The sequence below is a fragment of the Solanum dulcamara genome, chromosome 7 (genome assembly GCF_947179165.1).
Source record: "Solanum dulcamara chromosome 7, daSolDulc1.2, whole genome shotgun sequence".
Classification (NCBI taxonomy): Eukaryota; Viridiplantae; Streptophyta; class Magnoliopsida; order Solanales; family Solanaceae; genus Solanum; species Solanum dulcamara.
In genome coordinates, this window is record NC_077243.1 from 43,602,995 (window position 1) to 43,624,175 (window position 21,181).

The 21,181-nt window shown below is 35.8% G+C and overlaps 1 protein-coding gene across 4 annotated transcripts; it reads right to left on the reverse strand.

Annotated features, from left to right (window-relative positions):
- Window positions 1-1,432: 1,432 nt before the first annotated feature.
- LOC129894340 (ycf20-like protein) lies at window positions 1,433-16,432 on the reverse strand. Of its 4 annotated transcripts, none has more exons than XM_055969986.1 (4): window positions 16,210-16,432; window positions 13,765-13,978; window positions 13,000-13,181; window positions 1,433-2,101 (listed from the first exon to the last, which is right to left on the reverse strand). In XM_055969986.1, the coding sequence occupies exons 3-4, from the start codon at window positions 13,164-13,166 to the stop codon at window positions 1,657-1,659; spliced, it is 612 nt and encodes a 203-aa protein (XP_055825961.1). In that variant the 5' UTR covers window positions 13,167-13,181; window positions 13,765-13,978; window positions 16,210-16,432; the 3' UTR covers window positions 1,433-1,656. The 4 variants fall into 4 exon arrangements, with proteins under 4 accessions (XP_055825961.1, XP_055825963.1, XP_055825960.1 ...); XM_055969988.1 differs by lacking the exon at window positions 13,765-13,978 and adding an exon at window positions 15,901-16,046; XM_055969985.1 differs by lacking the exon at window positions 13,765-13,978.
- Window positions 16,433-21,181: the final 4,749 nt, after the last annotated feature.

Genomic DNA, 21,181 nt, shown 5'->3' on the forward strand with positions numbered 1-21,181 from the left:
AAGTTTCGATCGGTGTTTCTACTTTAGCATGCCACTAATATCCATGAATGATTCGGTAATGAAGAGCATGTCTAGGAAAGCAGTTGATTTGAAAAGATAGATTCGAGTAGAAAGGAAAGACGATTAAATTAAAAAATAATATAACTTGTATACACAAACCGACTAGTACAGTAACCTTATAAGTATTGAGTGTAATTGTGTATATGAAGTTACACATGAACTCGAGTTCACCTCTATAAGAGGATGAGAGATCAGATATGTAACTACTGAAGTAGTAAATGAAGCCTGGGGTATTGTGAGTTAAAAAATCCTCATATTAGTAGCGAATTCTTTCCATATGTTATTGAATTCCTATATGGAGCTTGTAAAATCTTGTAAGCTCTTCATGCTCGCAGGTCGCACGAACTATTTGACGTATGAATTGAGTGTATTGTTAATGTCGTGCTGGTTTGGGTCTTGTCCACCATGTGCAAAGTGGGAGATGTTAGATTTTGAGGGTCAAAATTCGTGGATCATGGATCACCCATGTGTACCGATCCAACCCGACCCGTATATCATTTGTTATCAGAAAAGAAGATAAGGAAAAACAGTTCTCCTTAATTCAAAAAGATGGGGGGAACAGTTAATTTTTTTTAACTGATTAATGAAAGAACTCCCTTTAAGAATGGATTTTTTTTCCCTCAGAAGAGAAGTGACCAGAAAAACAAAAAAGAGAGGAAAACAGAAAGAGAACCTATCTTTCTTTACTTAACAATAACACCAAAAGGACACCTAGTTTGTGAAAAACTAAGACTTTGTTTCCTAGTGATTCAAAGAAGACACTTGGAGCAACACTTTCCGGATCGTAATTTCAATCCGCTGCAACAATAAGGTACACGAATCTTGTATTGTACCTATATGATTATTACAGGAGAGCATGCCATTTCATTCTAAGACAAACTAATAAACTTTTGAAAGCAAATTAGTGAAGAGTCACCGAGATCTCACATTTATATCTGCACTAATTGCGTTTATTGTTCTTATGTTTCTTATTCGTTCTAGTATATATATATAGTCTCTCTTTTACTTCAGAGAAAAGATGGTCTTTTCGGGCCAATTATCCTACATGCGATCTTAGCTCTACTTTAAACACGCCCTACTGTGACATATATGTACCATCTGGGACAACAATTAACTAACTATACAATAGTGTAGAAGTAGTTTTACTTTTATTAAATTTTTAGCTGGATGTTGAATGCTGTCTGAAAATCTGGGTCTCAGAATGAATCAATATGCACAACACATTTTGAGCAGCTAGGAGTTCAGCAGAAAATTGCTCTCAGCAACCTTTCAACTTGAAAATTTGCTACAAAATGTCAAACAAGTAAGATTAATAAAGCAGTCACATGTGAGAGAGATTGCAATAGTATTGACCTCAGATATAACAGAAAGGTATCATAAATGAATTGGAAAACAATTTTATTAAATATACATGTGCCCTCACAATATAGAAGCACCTCAACTATCACTCAAGTACATAGGAGCAGTCTAGTATATGATACATACACATGAATGCATTAAGGCAATGGCCATTTTGACTTTAAATACACATGAATGCATTGAGGCAACAATCATTTTGACTTTTGAGAAAAGAATTCAAGGTTGCTAGAGAGAAAATCAACTGCCTAGTTTGAAAGCATCAACAAAGAGACCTAGAATAACACCTGCTTTCCAGTAGTTCACCATTGAAACCAGAGACTGCAACCTCCTGGATGGTAGAGAAGGAGGTTTTTTATACATCAGCATTCCAATTCCCTCAATTGTAGCTACGACAACTCCTGCTACTAATACATCCCAATCACCAGTCTGTCCTAGGATCGTAGCCAAGGCATTTGCCGTATAAAAACCTAAGAGAAGCAGAAATACTTTCATAGGAAAATTTTTTCGAGCTGAATTAAGCTTCTCCAGGAACTGCCTGCCTCCAGCACCTACTATCCTCCCCAAACGAGTTCCACCTAGATCACGGCCATCACCATTGAGGCCATCTTGATCGTCATTACTGGGAATTCTTCCTGTATCCAGAGCAAATGCTATTCTTGAACGACGTCTTCTTGTCCAGGACCTGTTTTTACAAAACAAAGGTCTGTTTAATCATGCAAAAATGAAAAAGTTACAAAACCAAGACAAATATATAAATAACTATTTTTACCACAAATGTATCTTGTTGATTTTCTCCATCTCGGTCCTATTGACTTGGTAAAGCACGTGATCCCTCACTCTCAATTTTTCGAATACACTTCCAGCATATATTTTTTTTTAATGAAGTGTTTTACAAATCACAAAAGCATCAAGGAGATGCATAAGAGGAGATATCAGCTCATATAAACCTATCATAAGTCTAAAGAGCTGACAAATCCAAAGGTTTATTGTAAGACTAAAGAGTTAATAAGATCCAAAAGGAATCTGGGTTATGAAGGGGTAAGATTAATCCAGCTATAAAGAGTAGTCAGGCATCTGTCCTTCAGATTGAAACTGGCAGTTGCAATACCAGCAAAACATCTTTGATTCCTTTCCAAGCGAAAGCACCACGAAATACAAGCAGGAACCATAAACCATAGACCAGATTATTCTGATGGCATTCCCAACTTCCAAGAACTCCAACAGCCAAAAACTTGCCTGACAGTGCGAGGCATAGACCATTGCAGACCAAACAAGAGATGAACATACTCCACACATCTGTAGCAACTGGACAGTATAAGAACAGGTGGTTAATGGACTCAGAGGTGCAATGGCACATGTAACATCTATTAGCTAGAAGAAATTTCCTTTTCATGAGATTGTTCAGAGTAAAACAAGCTCCTTTTAAGGTGATCCAGCAGAAACAGGAAACTTTTGGTGCTAATTTAGTTTTCCAGATGAGGCCATTGGTCAATCAGGTCCTTGTTTGAGCTCAGAAGCAAGTAACCTTCTATGACAGAGTCAGAACCATCCTTGTTACTGCCCCACTTAAGTCTGTCACTACTATGAGTGAGAAATGGACTGCTCTGCAAACTCCCAATCAATGCTATCATGTCATGCATTTCCCAGTAATTTAGGTGTCTTCTTAGGTGCAAATTCCATGAGTTGTCCTCCAGTTATGAGCAATTGTTAAATCTGGATTAGTAGTTATAAGGAACAGCCTGGGGAAGGTATGCTTAGGAGTGGTAGAGCCAAGCCATTTGTCTTTCCAGAATAGAAGATGAGCTCATTTCCTAATTGGAAGGAAGAGTTGAGAAAAAATTCATCCCACAATCTCCTGATATCTTTCCACAATCCAGACCCATAAGGAGTTAAGTCTAGGTTGGAGCACCAATGGCTAGTGCTGCCATATTTAGCTAGGATAATCTCCTTCCAAAGACCAGCATCATCTTGATTAAACCTCCAATGCCATTTCATTAACATACATTTGTAGTGTACTGCTAAATCCTTTAAACCAAGAGCACCTAGATGCTTTGAAAGAGTTACTTTGGCCCACTTGACTAGATAAAATTTGTGAATTCCACTATTACCACAAAAAAGACCTCCTTAACTTGTCAAGTTGATATTGAACCTCTGTTGGTGTTGATATTGGGAACAAAAACATGAAATAAGTTGGAATACTATCAAGAATGCTATTGGTGAGTGTTTACTCTAACACCAAGAGAAAGGTATTGTAGTTACCAGGAGGCCAATCTTTTTTCAAACTTTACAATGACCACATTCCAAATGTCTACTGAAGTCCTAGATAGGTAGAGGGGGAAATGTGCCAGTGCTACAACATATAATGTTGGCTAGAATCTCAAGATCTGGGACCATATTGACAGGGTAGATAATGCAATTCGACATGTTAATGTGGAGCCAAGATAAGGCTTCAAAGATAATAAGGGTGAGGTTGAGATACCTCAGTTGAGACTCCTCAGCACCACAGCAAAAAAGAGTGTCATCAGCTAAGAGAAGATGAGAAACAAGGCCTGTATGACCAGGGTTGTTACTCACTTATAAAAACCCAATCCATTGCAATTGCTTTACCTTTTCCAGTATGCTACTGAGACCCTCCATGGCCAGAATGAAGAGGAAGGGAGATAGGTGGTCACCTTGTCTTATCCATCTCAAGGGGGGAAAGAACCCTACAGGGCTTCTGTTGACCAGAACAGAATATTTAACTGTGGAAAAGCTGCATTTGATCCATTTCTCACCAATCCCCATTTGCCTTAGGAGAGAAATGAGATACTGTCAGTTCAGCTTGTCAAAAGCCTTCTCTATATCCAGCTTGAATAAGAGACACCTCCAATACAATACTTCATTTGCTATAAGGACTGTACCAGTGATCCGTCTGCCTCTAATAAAAGCATTCTGATAGCCTAAGACCTATCTCCCAATCACTTTTTTCAATCTTTCGGTTAGCTTTGCCAGTAACTTGTAGGCCCTACCAATAAGATTGATAGGTCTAAGTCTTCTATAGCACCTTTCTTTTTATGGATAAGGGCACTAAAAGAAGCATTGAAAGATTTAAACATGTGGCAATTGTTGTGAAAATGATGAAAGGTACCCATAAGGTCATGTTCAATAGTGTCCCAGCATTAGCAGGCCATTGTGAAGCCATATGGGTCTGGGGCTCTTGTCAACACTTCCTTTTCTTCAAAAGGTTGTTCAAGAGCTACCCTATCGTCTTGGTTCAAACAATTCCAGCCTTCAAAGGTTATTGTAGGCCTCCAAGCTTCATCTTCTCTATATAACCTTATAGAAATCAAGAATAGCCTCTTTTACTTGCACTTTGTCCTCAATAATGATCCCCCCCCCCTTCTTCAAACCCATCAATACAGTTGTATCTCCTATGAGAGTGAGAAGCCCTTTAGAAGTATTTAGTATTTCTGTCCCCTTCTTTCAACTACAGGCATCTCGGTTTCAGTCTCCAAGAACATATTACTGCAATTAAAAATGGAGATCTATCAATTCTAGAGGCTTGTAGTGAGTTTTCCCTCCTGGTCCAAGTATAGAAGTCCCCTTGCAATGGTGAATCAAGTAAGCCCATGTCTTGAATAAATTCATAGAAAAATTTCGTGGCCCTATATCTTCTTAGACAATTGAATCTTTCACTTTCAAATCGACAGATATTAAAATCTCCTCCGATGCCCCAACTTTCATTCTAAAGACCCCTTACATCGGCTAAGACATTCCAGAATTCATCCCTTTCCCAATCAGTGTGTGGCCCATAGGCACCAGTAAAGCAGAATCTGAAATCAGTTTGAACACCTTCCATCATAACTGACAGTGTGTTGCCCTTAATGAGCATCAACACAACTCCATGGTCTTTTATCTGATAATATAATTATGCCCCCTCTATTGGCGTTGGCTTTCAGTTCCACCCATCTCGAACCCCATAACTGTCTAGTTATCTCCACAGAATATCTTCGATGTTAGTTTTCTGCAAACACAGAATGTCAGGCTTCCACTTCATCATCTGCATTGTCGTTATCCACCATGGAACTAAAAGGTCGACTAGTTGTCGCCGCTGGATCCATAGAGAGTTTCAGCTAGGCCCTTCCCTTTTGTGGATAAAGTAGGGGTTTACTGATAGAGAGATTGGGCTGACCCTTTTGATTTCGACTCATGTAATTGTGGCCTTGTCTTAATTAAAGGAGCTTTATTGCTTTTCTTTAGTCAAGAATCATATAAGTGGTCCACTCTCGGCTGAAGTGGGGTTTGAGCCCGCTCCTGCTGTAAGCTTACTTTGTTATTGCAAGTTGAGTTCCGACCACTGGAAATCACCATTCAAGAGTGAGACTTCATCCATTCCAAAATCAATCACCTATTTTTACCCTCACGCCTCCTGCCTCGACGGAAATTCAAATAGAAATTGGTTGTGAGAGTTAGGAGTGACCCTCAACCAATCACCCATTTTTACCCTCTCCGCCTCATGCCTCTATGGAAGTTCAAATAGATATTGGTTGTGAGAAATAAGAGTGACCCTCAACCCTCTACTGTTATCTTCCATCTGCTTAGGAACTATTTTTAAATAACCTCCGATTTTGGGCTCAATTTGAAAGGATCGTTTGTGGTTCCCACAAGACAACAAGAAAGAAACAAATTTGTGGATTCCGGTTTGTCTTGATGTGCCAGATCCAGCCAACTCTGTTTGCATTGTAACATCCCTCAGAATTTAAAAAAAAAAAAAATATATATATATATATATATATACCTTAAGAATGCCTTGGAAATAGACCGCTCATGTCATGTATTATCCTTAATCTTTTTGGAAAATCTGAGTTCAGAATATTGATCAGGGGGTCAAAACCTGCGGGAAAATGGTCTCGGTGGATTTTAAGGACCCGTAGAACGGAAGAAAGATTTTCGAAGAAACCACAAAACAGTGTGGTCCGCGACAGGACTGCGTCGCGGAACTGGGAAGCCGCACAAGACAGAGTAGTCCGGGACAGGACCGCGTCGTAGAACTGGGACAGTTTATCGGCCAAGTAGACCACGGCAGGTCCGCGTTGCGGACCTGGGAAGGTTTCCTGGACGAAATTAAGTTTTTTTAGGGCATTTTAGACTTTTTCCAAATTATTAGTTAATGAACCTAGACGTTTTTAGAACCTAATTCAACTCTATAAATCTACCTAAACCTCTAATTTAATTCATTCTTCTACAATTCATCTATCAAATATTTCTCTCTACAAAAAGGATCTCAAGGGTTTCCATTGAAGACTTCAAGCAAATTCACTCAATTTCTCCATCAATACTCTCAAGTTCTGCCCAATTAATTTGTGTTCTCACTCAAGGTATGTGGGTATTGATTCATGGATCCTTTCTTCCATGAAGCTCAATCAATTTCTCAAGTTTTCTATCAAATTAAAGTATGATATTTAATGGGTTTTGTGATATCTATTCCAATTGCATGAATGTTGATTTAAAGTATGATCATTAATCTATTTTGATATAAATTGATGGCTATTGAATTAAATTGAAGAGTTTTTCCATGAATTCTCCTATTTTGATTTCTAGGTTCATGATGTAAATATGAATATTTTCAATTATACTTCCAAATGATATTATCTATAGAAATTATGTATGGGCTGATAAAAAGTTTATGATCATGCATATCTTTAAGCTAATTTCATGATTTTTAAGTCAATTGGTCATGCATTCATGTCATGCCCTAATATCAAGTTCAAGCTATGGTCATGAATTTTCAAAGTATGAATTATGACTATGTGTTTCCATGATGATCATGAATTCTAAGTATGTTTCAAGGTATGAATTTCATGCAAGTTATGAAGTAAGGTGACTTAGGATCCTATGTGGTGACCTAAGGCCTATTGATATGAATTATGCAAAAATGATTGTAATGATGAAAGGACAATTCTCACATTACAAGTATGTTGTAAAAATGAGCTACTCTATGACTATGAACATGACTATAATATATGATATTATGATCTTCTGTTATGTATGTATTCCGTGGGATTTGACTAAGCACCGAGTGGACTTGAGGCGGGGGCCCTACCAAAAGCCTTAGTAGCAGCCTCATGTCCCATAAATTATGTGCCACCGTAGGTTGCTTTGATGGCCTAACTAGTGGATCCACAAATAGCACATGTTCATGATTAGGAGTCTACCTTGGCAAAGTAGCCTCCTTCTCGATGTGGGTATCATCAGATTTCATGTTATAGCTCGCATGGTCTTATTGTCGGTTATGGTTCCTATCCCACATATGTATGATTTCTTAAGTACGTTATGACTTGAACTTATGTTTTAAATGCTTTGGTCAATATGATTTTCTCATGACTTTATGTATTCCATCTTATCATGTGATTTACTTGACCCTTGCATATCCATGATTTACTTTGCATGTCACGCCCTCATACTTAGTACATTCCAACGTACTAATGCATACTTTTTGCCTATATTGTCTCATAATGTAGGGGATGAGATTGAAGATCCTTATCGTTCACATAACTAGTAGGCATCCTCTAATCGAAGGCGTTGTGGTGAGTCCTCATTGACCGGGGACTAGTTTCAAGGTACTTACTACTTCCTTTTCAACAGACGTTTGCTTATGTTGTATATTGAGGGTGAGCTAGGGACATGTCTTAGCCCCCGCCCATACTTATGTTTCGAGGCAACTAGTTGGACATATGTTTGAGTCTATGTTGTCATAAAATATTTTTTTTAGATTTCCATACATGGCTTAGACTCTCTTATGATGTTTTCGCTTTTATATTTTATCTTACATATGCTTATGATATGTACAAGAGGCTTGGTTGGAACCCTCCGGGATTTCGATCGCCGTGTTACGACTAGGCCCTAGGTCGGGTCGTGACATGCATGCAGCCTCAAAAGAAGACTTCCCCAGGGTAGTGAACCTTCGAAGAGATGGATTCGTCGGTTTGCCCAAGAATCTTAGAATCTTTGAAGCAATTTCACACCAGACAAGTAAGATTAGAATCTGCCTCCGGAATATAATAGTAGCACTTTTCCTGTCTCCCCTCCAAGTCTAAATTCGTAGAAAGAGCCTATAAATATAATAAATTTGATATACCCTATGTAGATCATTATGTTGCCTTCTTCCCCATCTTTTGTAGAAGTCTCCAGAGCCTCGAGAAGCCTTTTGTAAAGAATTGCAAACCCATCTCAGGTTGCTTTCATCGATTTTTATTTTGCTGGGGAATTGACTGCTTCGTTCACTAAATAAGAACCACCTAAACTGGCCTTAGCTAATATCCTTAATTTTAAAAATTTATCACCTGAAAAGAAGAAACAACTCCCACCCATAATAAAGAAGAAAGAAAGAGAAAAGAAATAAAGGAGGGGGATATTTCAGGCGATCCGAGTGATCACTGAAGAGAGAGTCCTCGAAAAATGTGTCTGGCAGCATATTCTTTGACAAACTTTTTTGTTCTCTTATTAGTTAAATTTGCATAGATTTCAAGAAAATACAGGTATTTTGCACAACAACCACCCTCAAGACTTCCAGCATATTATTGACATTGTTTCAGAGTGTAACACCTCGAATGTGCCTAACTCAGATAAAGTTGGAAATTTCAGAAGAGTTGTTGAGGTCTGCAACTTTCATTCTACGGAAGACTTCACAGACCGTATAAGGTTGCACGGTTCGTGGAAGCCATCGTGAAGTGACTTCAGGAAAAAAAGAAATTTTGGGACTCAGGTATACGGAAGATTGTACGGTCCGTATGAGGGTTCACGGACCGTATACCCATCTGTAGAACCCCTTCAGTATAGTTGGTTTTAGTTGACCAACACGGATGACTTGTACGACTCGTAGAAATGTAAACGGATCGTAGATGGATCTATGTAAGGAACCCTTCAGGAGCCCAGTTCTCCTTCAGTTTACGAGCATCTTCACGGACCGTGAAGGATTTTACGGTTCGTGGAGGCCTCCGTGGAGTGGGTTTCGACAGTTATTTTCTCAAGGCTATTTTAGCCTTTTCCCACTCCTTCAATTTCTATACTATGTCGTTCTGGATTGTTTTAAGTGGGATTTAGGGGTTTCTATCAGCCTAATCCCTCATTCTCTCAACTACCAACCCAAAATAGATTTCTCCTCTCTCGAGCTTCTCTCTCAAGGCAAGAACAAGGTCTCAAGCTTCAAGTCTCCTCCTTCAATTTTTGATTTGGATTTCATTTAAGGTATGTGGAAAAATTCATCAATCGATTCCTCTTCACCCATTGAGTCCCAAAGAAACCTCAACTCTCCATATATGATTCTACCCAAAGTCTAGGTTTTCATGATTCTTTCATGGGTTCAATTGATTTCAACTTTACATGTCATGATTGATCTTATTATGCATGATTTGATCATAATTCAAGGTTTTCAAAGATTTTCACATGAACCCATGCCATATGAGTATTTGATTATGAAATCAAGCTTTGAGATTATGCATGCATTATGAATTAAAGAGATTGTGATTTAAGGATGCTATCGAATAAAGTATCAATACGATTTTATGAAATTAGGTTGCTTCCGATTGAAGTATTCTCATTATGAAAGATTATTATGATTTAGCCACTTTCAATTGAAGTGTGGTTTTACTATGAAAAGACTATCATGATTTAGATGCTTTTGATTAAGTGTCTCCTATGAATATGTTATGAAATCGCGATATTTTAAAGGAGCTATTCTTATGATTATGAGTCTTGCATGTTGACTTGGTATTACTAGATTCATACTAATTCAAAGAATATGAATATGATATGATTATGCATGTTTTCCATTGGGAGTTTACTTAGCACCGAGTTGGACTAGTGGTGATTACCCAGGTCTCAGAACTACGTGCCCCCGTAGGTTGTCCCGAATGGCATTAGCTAGTGGATCCACTTTAGCTCATGATTTTGGTCCTTACCTTGGCAAGTAGGACACTCTCTTTTCAGTGTGGGAGCAGGACATTGAACTCTCTGTTATAGCTCACATGGTTTATGTCGATTAACGGTATCTCCCACAACAGTTTATGATTTTCAAAATATTGCATTGACCTTGTACTATATTTTATGAATTCGGCTTATCAGATTATGTGATGATTTAATAGGTCATTGTATTAGCATGTTTTCAGACTTATCATGTCATCATGTTATGTTTATGCATGTTCTCCATACTCAGTAAATTCCATAGTACTGGCCGCATACTTTTTCCTATATTATCTCACAATATAGTTTTTGATGCACCTCCTTCCGACCGTGGATAGTACGAGATTCCTATCAGTCTTGCTCAGTGTTGGTGAGTCCTCATACTTCGAGTACATGCCCTTATGATTTCTTTCTTCCTTTCAAATGTTAGAGATAGCTAGAGACATGTTCTAGCATCTCACCTATAACAGAGGCCTTCAGACATTAGTTGATTCCGCGTATTTGAGATGTATCTGATTTTCCTATTATGCTATATCAGACTTTTGAGACTTATATCCCGCTTATCTCTTCACTTTCATCTATGTTGATTATCTTAGTGTTATGCTATGTAAAGTGGTTCGTTTAGAGTCTTTTGGGATTCTATTCACCATGTCACGTCTAGGGGTAGCTTTGGGTCGTGACACAAAGAGAACAATTTATTTTTTGTTGGAGAAAAGCAACACCATAGTTTCTTATAAAAGTAAGCCTTCATATTGACAGAGGTCTCATTCGACCTCATACAGGCTAAACTTTAAACAGACTTTCAGAGCATAAACAGAATTAGCTCTTTAAAGTAGCACAGACACAAACACTAGCACCAGTGGACGCCAAGACAGATAGGTTGATAACTCTTTGATTTTCTTTGAAAAGGTAATGATTGTATTCACAACACAGCAAAAGGGGTGTGCTGTAAATTTTGTACATGTGTGGGAAAAACAGTACGACCCTCTGATAAACTTAGAATCTACGAAATCTAATAAAGTTTCTATCTTCATCTCATCATTTTTGGATGATGTTTTCATGTGAATACAAAGTTACCTTTATCAAAAAAAATAAAGTTTCTATCTCGTTAGTAGCATATTCCAGTTTACACTAAGAATTAAACAACAAAAGATAATCTAACTGTACAAGCTGTTTAAAGTTTTCGAAGCTGCTTCTCAAGTTCAGGTAATTTGCTTTGGAAAGGGTACAGCAAAGGGGAATCCTCAGTCAAATCTTGTTACAGAATTATGTCCAAGGAAGATTAACTATAACATATTAAGCAATGGCCCTGGAAGCATATTTTGCGAAATTCTTTGAAAAAATTGGGAATATGACAGTAGTAAGACACAATTATAAATTTATAATATTAATTCTTTATACACTGTTACACTCCATGGATAATATAGATTCTAACCACAATACATTGAAGTAATTCAATATCTCCATATAGTTTAAATAATCATCCATGCCTACATACTAAAAGAGCAAAAATACAAAACAACAGATATCTAAATCTATGAGCAAAATTCTCCTCTTCTTTCTGATTTGGGGCTTGATCCCGTAAAAGAGAATAGATATTCCATTTTTACATTTGGGCATGTCACAAAAAGCCTCACTTATCACTTAAAACTTCTTGTTTTCTACACCTCGGAAAAGAATCTGAACAAAATAATAAAAGGGCAAGCAACATTCAATTGGTTTCTTGTTGAGCGACATGAGTTTTGTCTCTCAAGAAGCTAACACAATTACACGTGTCTAAATTTTAAAACATTAAGCAAATAAACAGAACACGACTTCGTGTTGGCAACAGAGACCTATATAGTGGTAATCAAATATTTAGATTGATACTCACTATAAGTCAAATCATTATCAAGAAATTTGTTAATGTGATTCCATGCGGACATTCATGTAAAGATGCACAGAAATGATTTGGTATGGGATTGAGGTGTAGTTGATTGAAATCAATGAAAGAGTAACTAATGCACAGATATGTCTACACACAAAAGTTTGAAGAGCAAATTTACAAGCTTGCAGCTTTTATGAGATATAACAAATGTGTTGTTAATCATACTACAAAAAATCATGTGGTCCAGGTGATAAATATAAAGTTTTAGAAACTAGTAAAAAGAATATAGTGCCTTGAGAAAATCACCATGCAAATTTTTTGCTAGGCTGTTAATATAAAATCCTATTACTTCTAAACCCAGAGCAAGGATCTCCCCTAACTCACTTAGTTAACCCTATGCCAACCATAGCTAAAACAGTTCAAACATTGTCCTACCTGCAGCAAAAGCAAGGAGGAAAAAGAAGGGTACTCTACCCTTCACCAACTTTTGGCCAAAGAGTGGGGATTGAAAGAGCTCAAATACCTTCAAACTTCTACAATTAGGAAAATTGATTGCGAATTTACTTCCAGGTCTTCTCTCAATGTCAAATAACAACAGGTGCCTATGTCTGCAAAACTAGTTTAATTCCATAAAGGGTCCTATTGCACATTCGGAAAAGCAACTGAAATTGTTTTGAGGAACAAAAGTTTAAACCATGAAAGAAATTATTTTTCAGAAAGCTAATGTCATGTAAATATTTACATGATTCAAAACCAACATTTTTGAATGTTACCTAATATAAGGAGATGGCATACATTTTACACCAAACTTTGAAATTTGTTCAGTTACTTCTAGTCTGTTGGAGAAATCCAGGATAGGTGAACTTTTTGAAAATACAAACAATAGTCCAAAGCTTTCATTCTCGGCTGCTGGCAAAGACTGCAACATGATTGCATTCATTCTATAAGCCACGAACTGTAAAGTATACAAAAGAAATAATCAGAAACTACTTGATGATACAGCAATGCGAAACGAGAAAAGGGGGCATGAAAGAAACAGTGTGATCCCTGTAAGTATATAACATTCAAAGTTTTTGTGAGAAATGTAGGAGAAAAATATTATTGAATTGTGTATATACATTATTAGACAGAGACTCTATTTATAGACACTACAATACAATCATTTACTAAGTAGGATACTATTTACTATTTCTATTCCTATTAATATTCCTATTTCTATTCCTACTCTAAGTAAGATTGTATATATCTATTCTTATTCTAACACTCCCCCTCAAGCTAGTGCATACAAGTCATATGTACCTAGCTTTCCACAAATGTAATTAATACGAGGACTGATGCGAGGCTTGGTGAGATATTTGCAAGTTGATCACTCGACTTCACGAAATTGACAGTCAATCTCAATGTACTCAGTCTTCTCATGAAATACTGGACTTGATGCATAAAGTCGATAAAACACAGAGTAATAAATTTCTGAATTGCAGTATTGAACTTCCCAAATCAAGCTTGAGAAGACTCTTTCAAACCAAAGAGTGACTTACACAATCGACATACAAGGCTACCAGACTCTCGTTGAGCAACAAAATCAACTGGTTGCTCCATATAGACTTCTTCTAGAGATCACCGTGGAGAAAAATATTTTGAGACTTTGAGTATACCTTTTTCTTCTTTTTTTGGTAAAAGTAAATCATAAAACTGGTCAAAACATGCTCATGCGCTGGATTATTCGATTTGATGGCTGAAAGTGGTCACAATCTGAGAAATAAAATTATATGGGTAGGGTTAGAATGATAGCATGACCCTACCGAGAAAGAGAATGATATTGGCATAAACATACTGGAAAATAGAAATTATATGGGTAGGGTCGGAACGACCGCACGACCCTACACAAATAAGAAAGTAGTCACCGGAAAGATGGAACAGTGCTACGCAAATCGGATATGAAAAAGTAGTCACCGAAAAGATGGTATGGTACTATACAAATCGGATATGAGAAAGTAATCACCGGAAAGATGGTACGGTGCTACACAAATAAGATATGAAAAAATAGTCACCAGAATGATGCACGGTGCTACACAAATCAGATATGAGAAAGTAGTCCGGAAAAATGCACAGTACTACACAAATTAAATATGAAAAAGTAGTCACCGAAAAGATGCACAGTGCTACGTAAATTAGATATGAGAAAATAGTCATCAGAAAGATACACGGTGACCCCGACTTTTGTTAACATAATCATTGGTCAGACGGACGGCATATATGGGTAATAGCCGCCCGTCGGCAGCGGAAGCTCTTTGATTCTCTACCAAGATCATAGAGGCTCTGATACAATGTGAGAAATTTAGAGGAAAAATATTATTGAATTGTATATATACATTATTACATCGAGACTCCATTTATAGACACTACAATACAATCCTTTACCAAGTAGGATACTATTTACTATTTCTATTCCTATTAATATTTCTATTTTTGTTCCTACTCTAAGTAAGATTGTATATATCTATTCCTATTCTAACAGTTTTCAAAGTAAAGTCTACTGCAGACATCGCAGGGCTCAAAATATACACTATCAATTTGTCGAACTATATGTTGGATCTCAAACCAGATAAAAAAAACTCTTGAAGGTATTCCAGTAAAATACAAGCACTCTTCATGTCATCATTCAGAAAAAAAAAGTAGCTAGGTCAGGTTTTATTCACATATTAAAGGTGTTGTTTTCAATTTGCCTACCAAACTTAAGCATTCCCATGCTTGTACCACCTTGATTAGCAACTTGGTCTCTATATTTGATAAACAAGTCTTTGTGCACAAACTATGTTTAGAAGGAAATCATCTCTGCTACCATTTCATGTAAGAGTCATACCTCGAGGGAACGCTATAAATTTCCCCAATAAGTGGCTCAGTCAAGAGTGCCTTAGCGCAGATTTTAGTAATTACCAGTGAATCAGAAGTGGTTCAATCATGACTACTCTGCATTCTATATTCTTTTTAATTGGTTTATCTTTTTCCTGATAGATCATAGGTTTAGTGTCTACACCCCAATGGTGTTATTTTACCAAGGCACAATGTGACAGCATACATCAAGCCCATAACTCTGAGGCATAACCATAATGTCACAGTGGATGGTTTATATCCTCCCCATACTTTTTACACAAGCAACACCAGCTGACCACAAAGAATATAGTGCCTTGAGAAAATCAGAATGGCTCTCCATGCAGAACACCATGTCAAGGCTGGCACCTTCTTTGGAGTCCTATATCTCCATAAAGCTTTTCACATAGGTCTACTATTTCCTCTGGTGCTTAGATGACTATAATAGGAGTCTACTATTTCCTCTGGTGCTTAGATGACAATAATAGGACTTCCCCGAGAAGTTTTCATGGATGACCCTCTCCAAGCTGGTTATGAATGTACTGGCTCGCTAGGAACTGCTCCACTTCTACACCATCTCATAAGATATGCATTCAATCTTAAAAACTTTCTTCATCTGAAAGTTAAAAGTTGAAAGCTCCCAATTTGACAATTGTTCACTAGATTTCTTATAATAGACAACCTTCTTTTTCCTTAAAAGAGAAATTTAGTTTTGGAGAGTAAAATAAACGTTTTTGATTCCCTAACAAACGGAACTATTATACAGTACGAGCATCTTCCCATCATACAGGTATACGGAATACCTGTACCCAAAAAGGCAGATAGGAATAAACCACTTGGCGTTGTTTCCTTTGCTGAATTCAAACTTGGTCTTCCATGGTTTTCATTACGCTTGACGATCCCATTTGCAATAGACAATTAAGCCGGTAAAGTCCATTACTTTTCCTCCCTTTTTCACAATGGTTGCAGGATAAATCCAGCTAAAACTATCAAAATTCAACTTCAAATTGCACAATTACTGGCATATATTCAAACAATTTTAAGAGATGCTTCGAAATTCGAAAAGACGCATACATAATTGTGATTGCGTGTGTAGTGGCAGGGGAGGTTACCTTAAGAAATACTGCTTCAGCAATCACACAACAAATAACTGTTCCCTTTTACCAATGCATCCAGAGAAAGATATACTCTATTTGATTCAGCCCTTTCTAGGAGAAAGATTGTGGTTGGCGGAGAATGGCTGTAGAGCCACACAGAGAGAGGGTATGACCTGAGACGGCGACCCAGATTGCCGATAGTTGGGTTTAAAGTTGAGCTGAGTTAACTGAGGGTCTATTCCACTCATTTGTTTTTTTTATATAATACATAAAATGTATGTGTCTTTTAAGAGCCGTTTGGATTCGCTTTAAGTTGGTCAAAACCAACTTAAAGTGTCTTTTCAGCTTTTGGATGTGTTTACCTAATGCTAACTTTAAGCCAGAAAGTTCTTAAAGTCAGTCAAAAATGAAAAGTTAGGATTCCTAACCTTTTTTTTTTCTAAGTGCTTGAAGTCATTTTCTTTGACCATGGAAATTACTTTTATATCCCTTATATTTTAACTAAATTCCCAAACTACCCTTTTTATTCTTTTAATCCTAAAATTCACATAATTTTCCTCATTTAAGCACTTTTATCCAAACACTCAACTGTTTATTTATAAAAATAACTTTCAGCACTTTAAAGTTCTAAAAGTACTTTATACATAAAAGTTACTTTTTTAAGCCCATCCAAACGGGCTCTAATTTGGTTTCATTTTATATTTATGTTTTTTTTAAATTTTGAATGTGTACAAGTAGACGTTTAAACTTTTGTAAAGTTGAACAAATAGGAAAAGGCATAAATTTTCCCTTAAAGTTGTATCGAAAAGTCAGTTACACACTTAAACTATCATGGTGACCTATTGCACACTTAAACTACATAAAAGTGAAATTATTATCCCCTACAACTGATGTGGCTAAAAAAAAAAAGGAACAGCGCGTCAGAAATTCTATAAAGTACAAAAAATTAAAAAAACAAAATCACACTACCCCACATCCTTTCTTTTTCACACCACCTACTCTCCCCTTCTTCACACTCATCTCTATTTACTCTCATTTTGACTCTTGATTTTTTTCTTTCAAAACTCATTAAAAAAAAAAATAATCACCCCACCTACATCCTTTATTCTTCACATCCACCTACCCTCTTTTTCTTTACACCCACCTCTATTTATTCTCCATTTTGAATCTTGATTTTTTTTCTTTCAAAACCCATTAAGAAGAAGAAGAATTCTTCTCTCCATTTTGGTGGAGAAGATGATTGGGGTTTGGGGGGTGTCGGATGGGTAATTAATAAGTAATTAGGAGTTAATTAGTATAAAATATAGTTAATAAAAGAAAAGTTAATTAATAAAGAAAAGAAAAGAAAAAATGTAAAAAATCGGGTGGATAGTTAATAATTAATTAGGAGTTAATTAGTATAAAATATAGTTAATAAAAGAAAAGTTAATTAATAAAGAAAAGAAAAGAAAAAATGTAAAAAATCGGGTGGATAGTTAATAATTAATTAGGAGTTAATTAGTATAAAATATAGTTAATAAAAAAAAGTTAATTAACGAAGAAAAGAAAAAATATTAAAAATCGGATGGATAGTTAATAATTAATTAGGAGTTAATTAGTTTAAAATATAGTTAATAAAAAAAAGAAAAAAAGAAAAAATTATAATTGTTGATGTGGCGATGATGTGGCACTGACATGGCGCCACGTGGCAGCGAGTTTAATACACCACATACTGTGAGAGTGGTGTTATGTGTTCAGGGGGGTAATAATTTCACGTTTAGGTAATTTAGGTGTGTAATAGATTTTCATGATAGTAAGTGTGTAACTGACTTTTCAGTACAATTTCAAGGGAGAATTTATGCATTTTCCCTTGAACAAATAGACACATGAGTCCAAAGTGACATAATACACATAGAACACCACGTAGATACAAATTGTCATGTATGATGCCACGTAGAACATTTGTGTATATTTGTCAAAAAAATTTATATAAGTTTAAATATCTACATGTACACAACCAAAATTGAAGGTCATAAATGTGAAATGAACCCTAATTAAAAGGCATATTTATGTATTATTTTTTTCCTTTGTGTTATAAGAAGCAGGATTTTCCATAAATCACAATAGTTTCACAGCTATTAATAATCCGTACTTATATTTTAGTTATTTATTATTCCTAGTAAGGTCATGAAAATTAGTATTATATTAGCAAAATAATTATTTTCCTAATACCCAAATATAAGATTCTTTTAATCTTTTTAATCCAAATAGATAAATTGCACGTTTTTATTAATCCATTTTATTATTTACAATTGGTTCTTTAGTTTTTTTTTCTAATTAATTTTCATTATTTCTTTATTCTTTTATGGATACTTGATTTTGTGTGTGATATGCTACATATTTTTTCTTGAAAGATGCTTAAAGAAAGAGAAATAATTTCAAGAAAAATGACCACTTTATGATTGTATGCCTAATAAAATTTAAACTTTGATATTTTTTTCTAATTAAATGTGTGTGTATATATATAAAGGAGAAATATAGACAAGTTGATGGGGCACATCTCTATGAACTCTATTTGCATTTATCTTTTTTATCCTTTTTGGGAGACTTTTAAAACCTTTTTATACATAATCTATTAACTATATGACTTTAAAAAGCCTCCCAAAACAAATGAGAGTTAAAGCCAAGTAATTAAGGCCTTTAGGACAAAACAATAAAGCTTAAAAACCTCGTGCCGTTGTCAACCCAAGTAGTAGCATATTATGCTAATCACAATGGCTTTTCGCATATATGTCTACACAATTTTTTATTATCAATTGTTTTATCCTCATCATGTCATGTAATTAATGTATTTTAATGTGCATTAATGTCCGATTAATTATCTTTTTAATTAATTTTGTGTCTTTTCATCTTTTATTTTGGGGCTATATATAGATAGAAAGTGAATCTTTTGCCTAGTGTAACTTGCTTAGTCTGATTTGCTTTTAATTAAATTTTTAAAATTACGCATTCTTTTCTTTCAGAGTTATGGAATATAAGTAATTCCAACAAAAATAAATCAATTTGGATATGATTTTTATTGACGAAAAGGTATCTAATTACATGTTTTTCTTCCTTTTTATACATTATTTTTTTATATATATATATTGTATTATATACATAGACTGGAAGTGAATCTTTTTCATATTGTAGCTTGCTTCGTTAATTTTGCTTTTAATTGAATTTTTAGAATGACATTTTTTTTTCAGACTTGATTATTGATAGAAACAAAAACAAGAAGTTAATAAATCTGGATATGATTTTTATCGATGAAAAAATATCTAATTACGTGATTTTATATATATATATATATGCGCGCTCGTTCGTTTTAAAGTTCACATCTCTTAATTATATACTTATGAAGCAATTATCACGATTGATTGATATAGAATGAGTAACGGTGGGATATTAGAATGAAAGAAATGGACCAGGCTTTTGACCTGAAGTAAATTAATATGTTATTAATATATCTTTGAATGTGGAGATACTGGGGGATTAGTTCAGTTTCAATCTCATATTTCCCTCTTCATAACAAGCTTGATTTCCTCTTTTATCCAATTTTGAGTTTTCTTTTTAATTTATTTTAATTTTTTTAAAAGCAAGTTTAAGTTATTTTCTAACAATATAAAAGTTAGATGGCATTAAATCTGTGGCGGCAATAAAGAAAAGAAAAAGGCGATAACGTGAGAATAGAGAGGTGGACAGAAGATCTGTTCATAGAAATTTCGTTGGTGGTTAGTTTAAATATTGATATGAATATTACTTCTTCCGGTTTCTTTCTTCTTCTTTTTTGGTAGAAATAGGCGAAAATATATTAACTATGGAAAGTTAGTTACAGTGATTTCGAGCATGCCCATAACAGTAGCAGGTGCCACTAGATGGTCTGAAGAGTCAATAGTACAAAATTCAGTATTACAAGGGATAATTTTTCTAATATAGATCGTTCCACTGGTGTCAGCATCTAAAGCTTCCATAGCATAACTTGGGAGGCTTCAAAAATTCTGAATTCTTCCAAAAAAGGCTCCTGGCACCTTCTTTTGCTAGCATGCCTGCACCCTGTTCTCCTCTCTAAACACATGCCTAATAGTTGCGACCTCCAACTTCCTCATCAAGAACCTGCATTCAGAGATAATATTGTTAAGACATAGGTGATTACCAATAATCATTGACACAGCTTGGCATGAATCTGAGTTAATCTCAATGGGCTTTAGGTTTCTTTCCTTAGCCAGCCTGAGACCATAAAGGATGCCAAGTAACTCAACCTGCACAGTATTGATATGGGCACAGGTTTTGGTAAAGACAACAATCTATTCTTTGTTATAGTTTCTAATCACAACACCCAAGTCCCCCACCCCATGCTAGTTAGGAGCAGCTTCATTGGTGTTGAGCTTAAAGTTGTTTGCGGGGGAGGGGGGAGGGGGGGTCATTTGATTTGGATAGGTATTCAGTGGTTCATAGTCCTCTTTTGCTTTTGGGAATGGAAATGAAATTCAGTCGCTAAGGCAATGATTTATTCTGTGCTAGCAGGGCTTTTCCTCTTGTTAAAGAAGTTATCATTCCTACTAGTCCAGATTTCCCAAAAGTTAAAAGGGATGATAGTACCCCAGGTAATCCAATTATTCAAAGGTTTCTAATTGAGAAGTTTTCAGGTACTATACCGGTTGGAGGTGTTTAGAAGAGTGGAGTCAATACTGGCCACTACTGAACTAAGATTAGCTAGCTTATCCCAAAACAAGCTCGCTCTTGTGCAATGGAAGAAGACATGGTATATACTCTCTTGATCCCTCAGTAGTAGCACACATGATCTACATTGAGGCCAATGGAGTGAAGGTAATGACTAGTGGAAAGTCTGCTATGGGAGAATAACCACAAAAATGTTTTGATCTTATTTGGGACCTGGATTTTCTAGATCCAAGAAAGATTGATATAAGTCTCATATTTGTTCTCTTGAAGGTCTTGCTTAATAAGC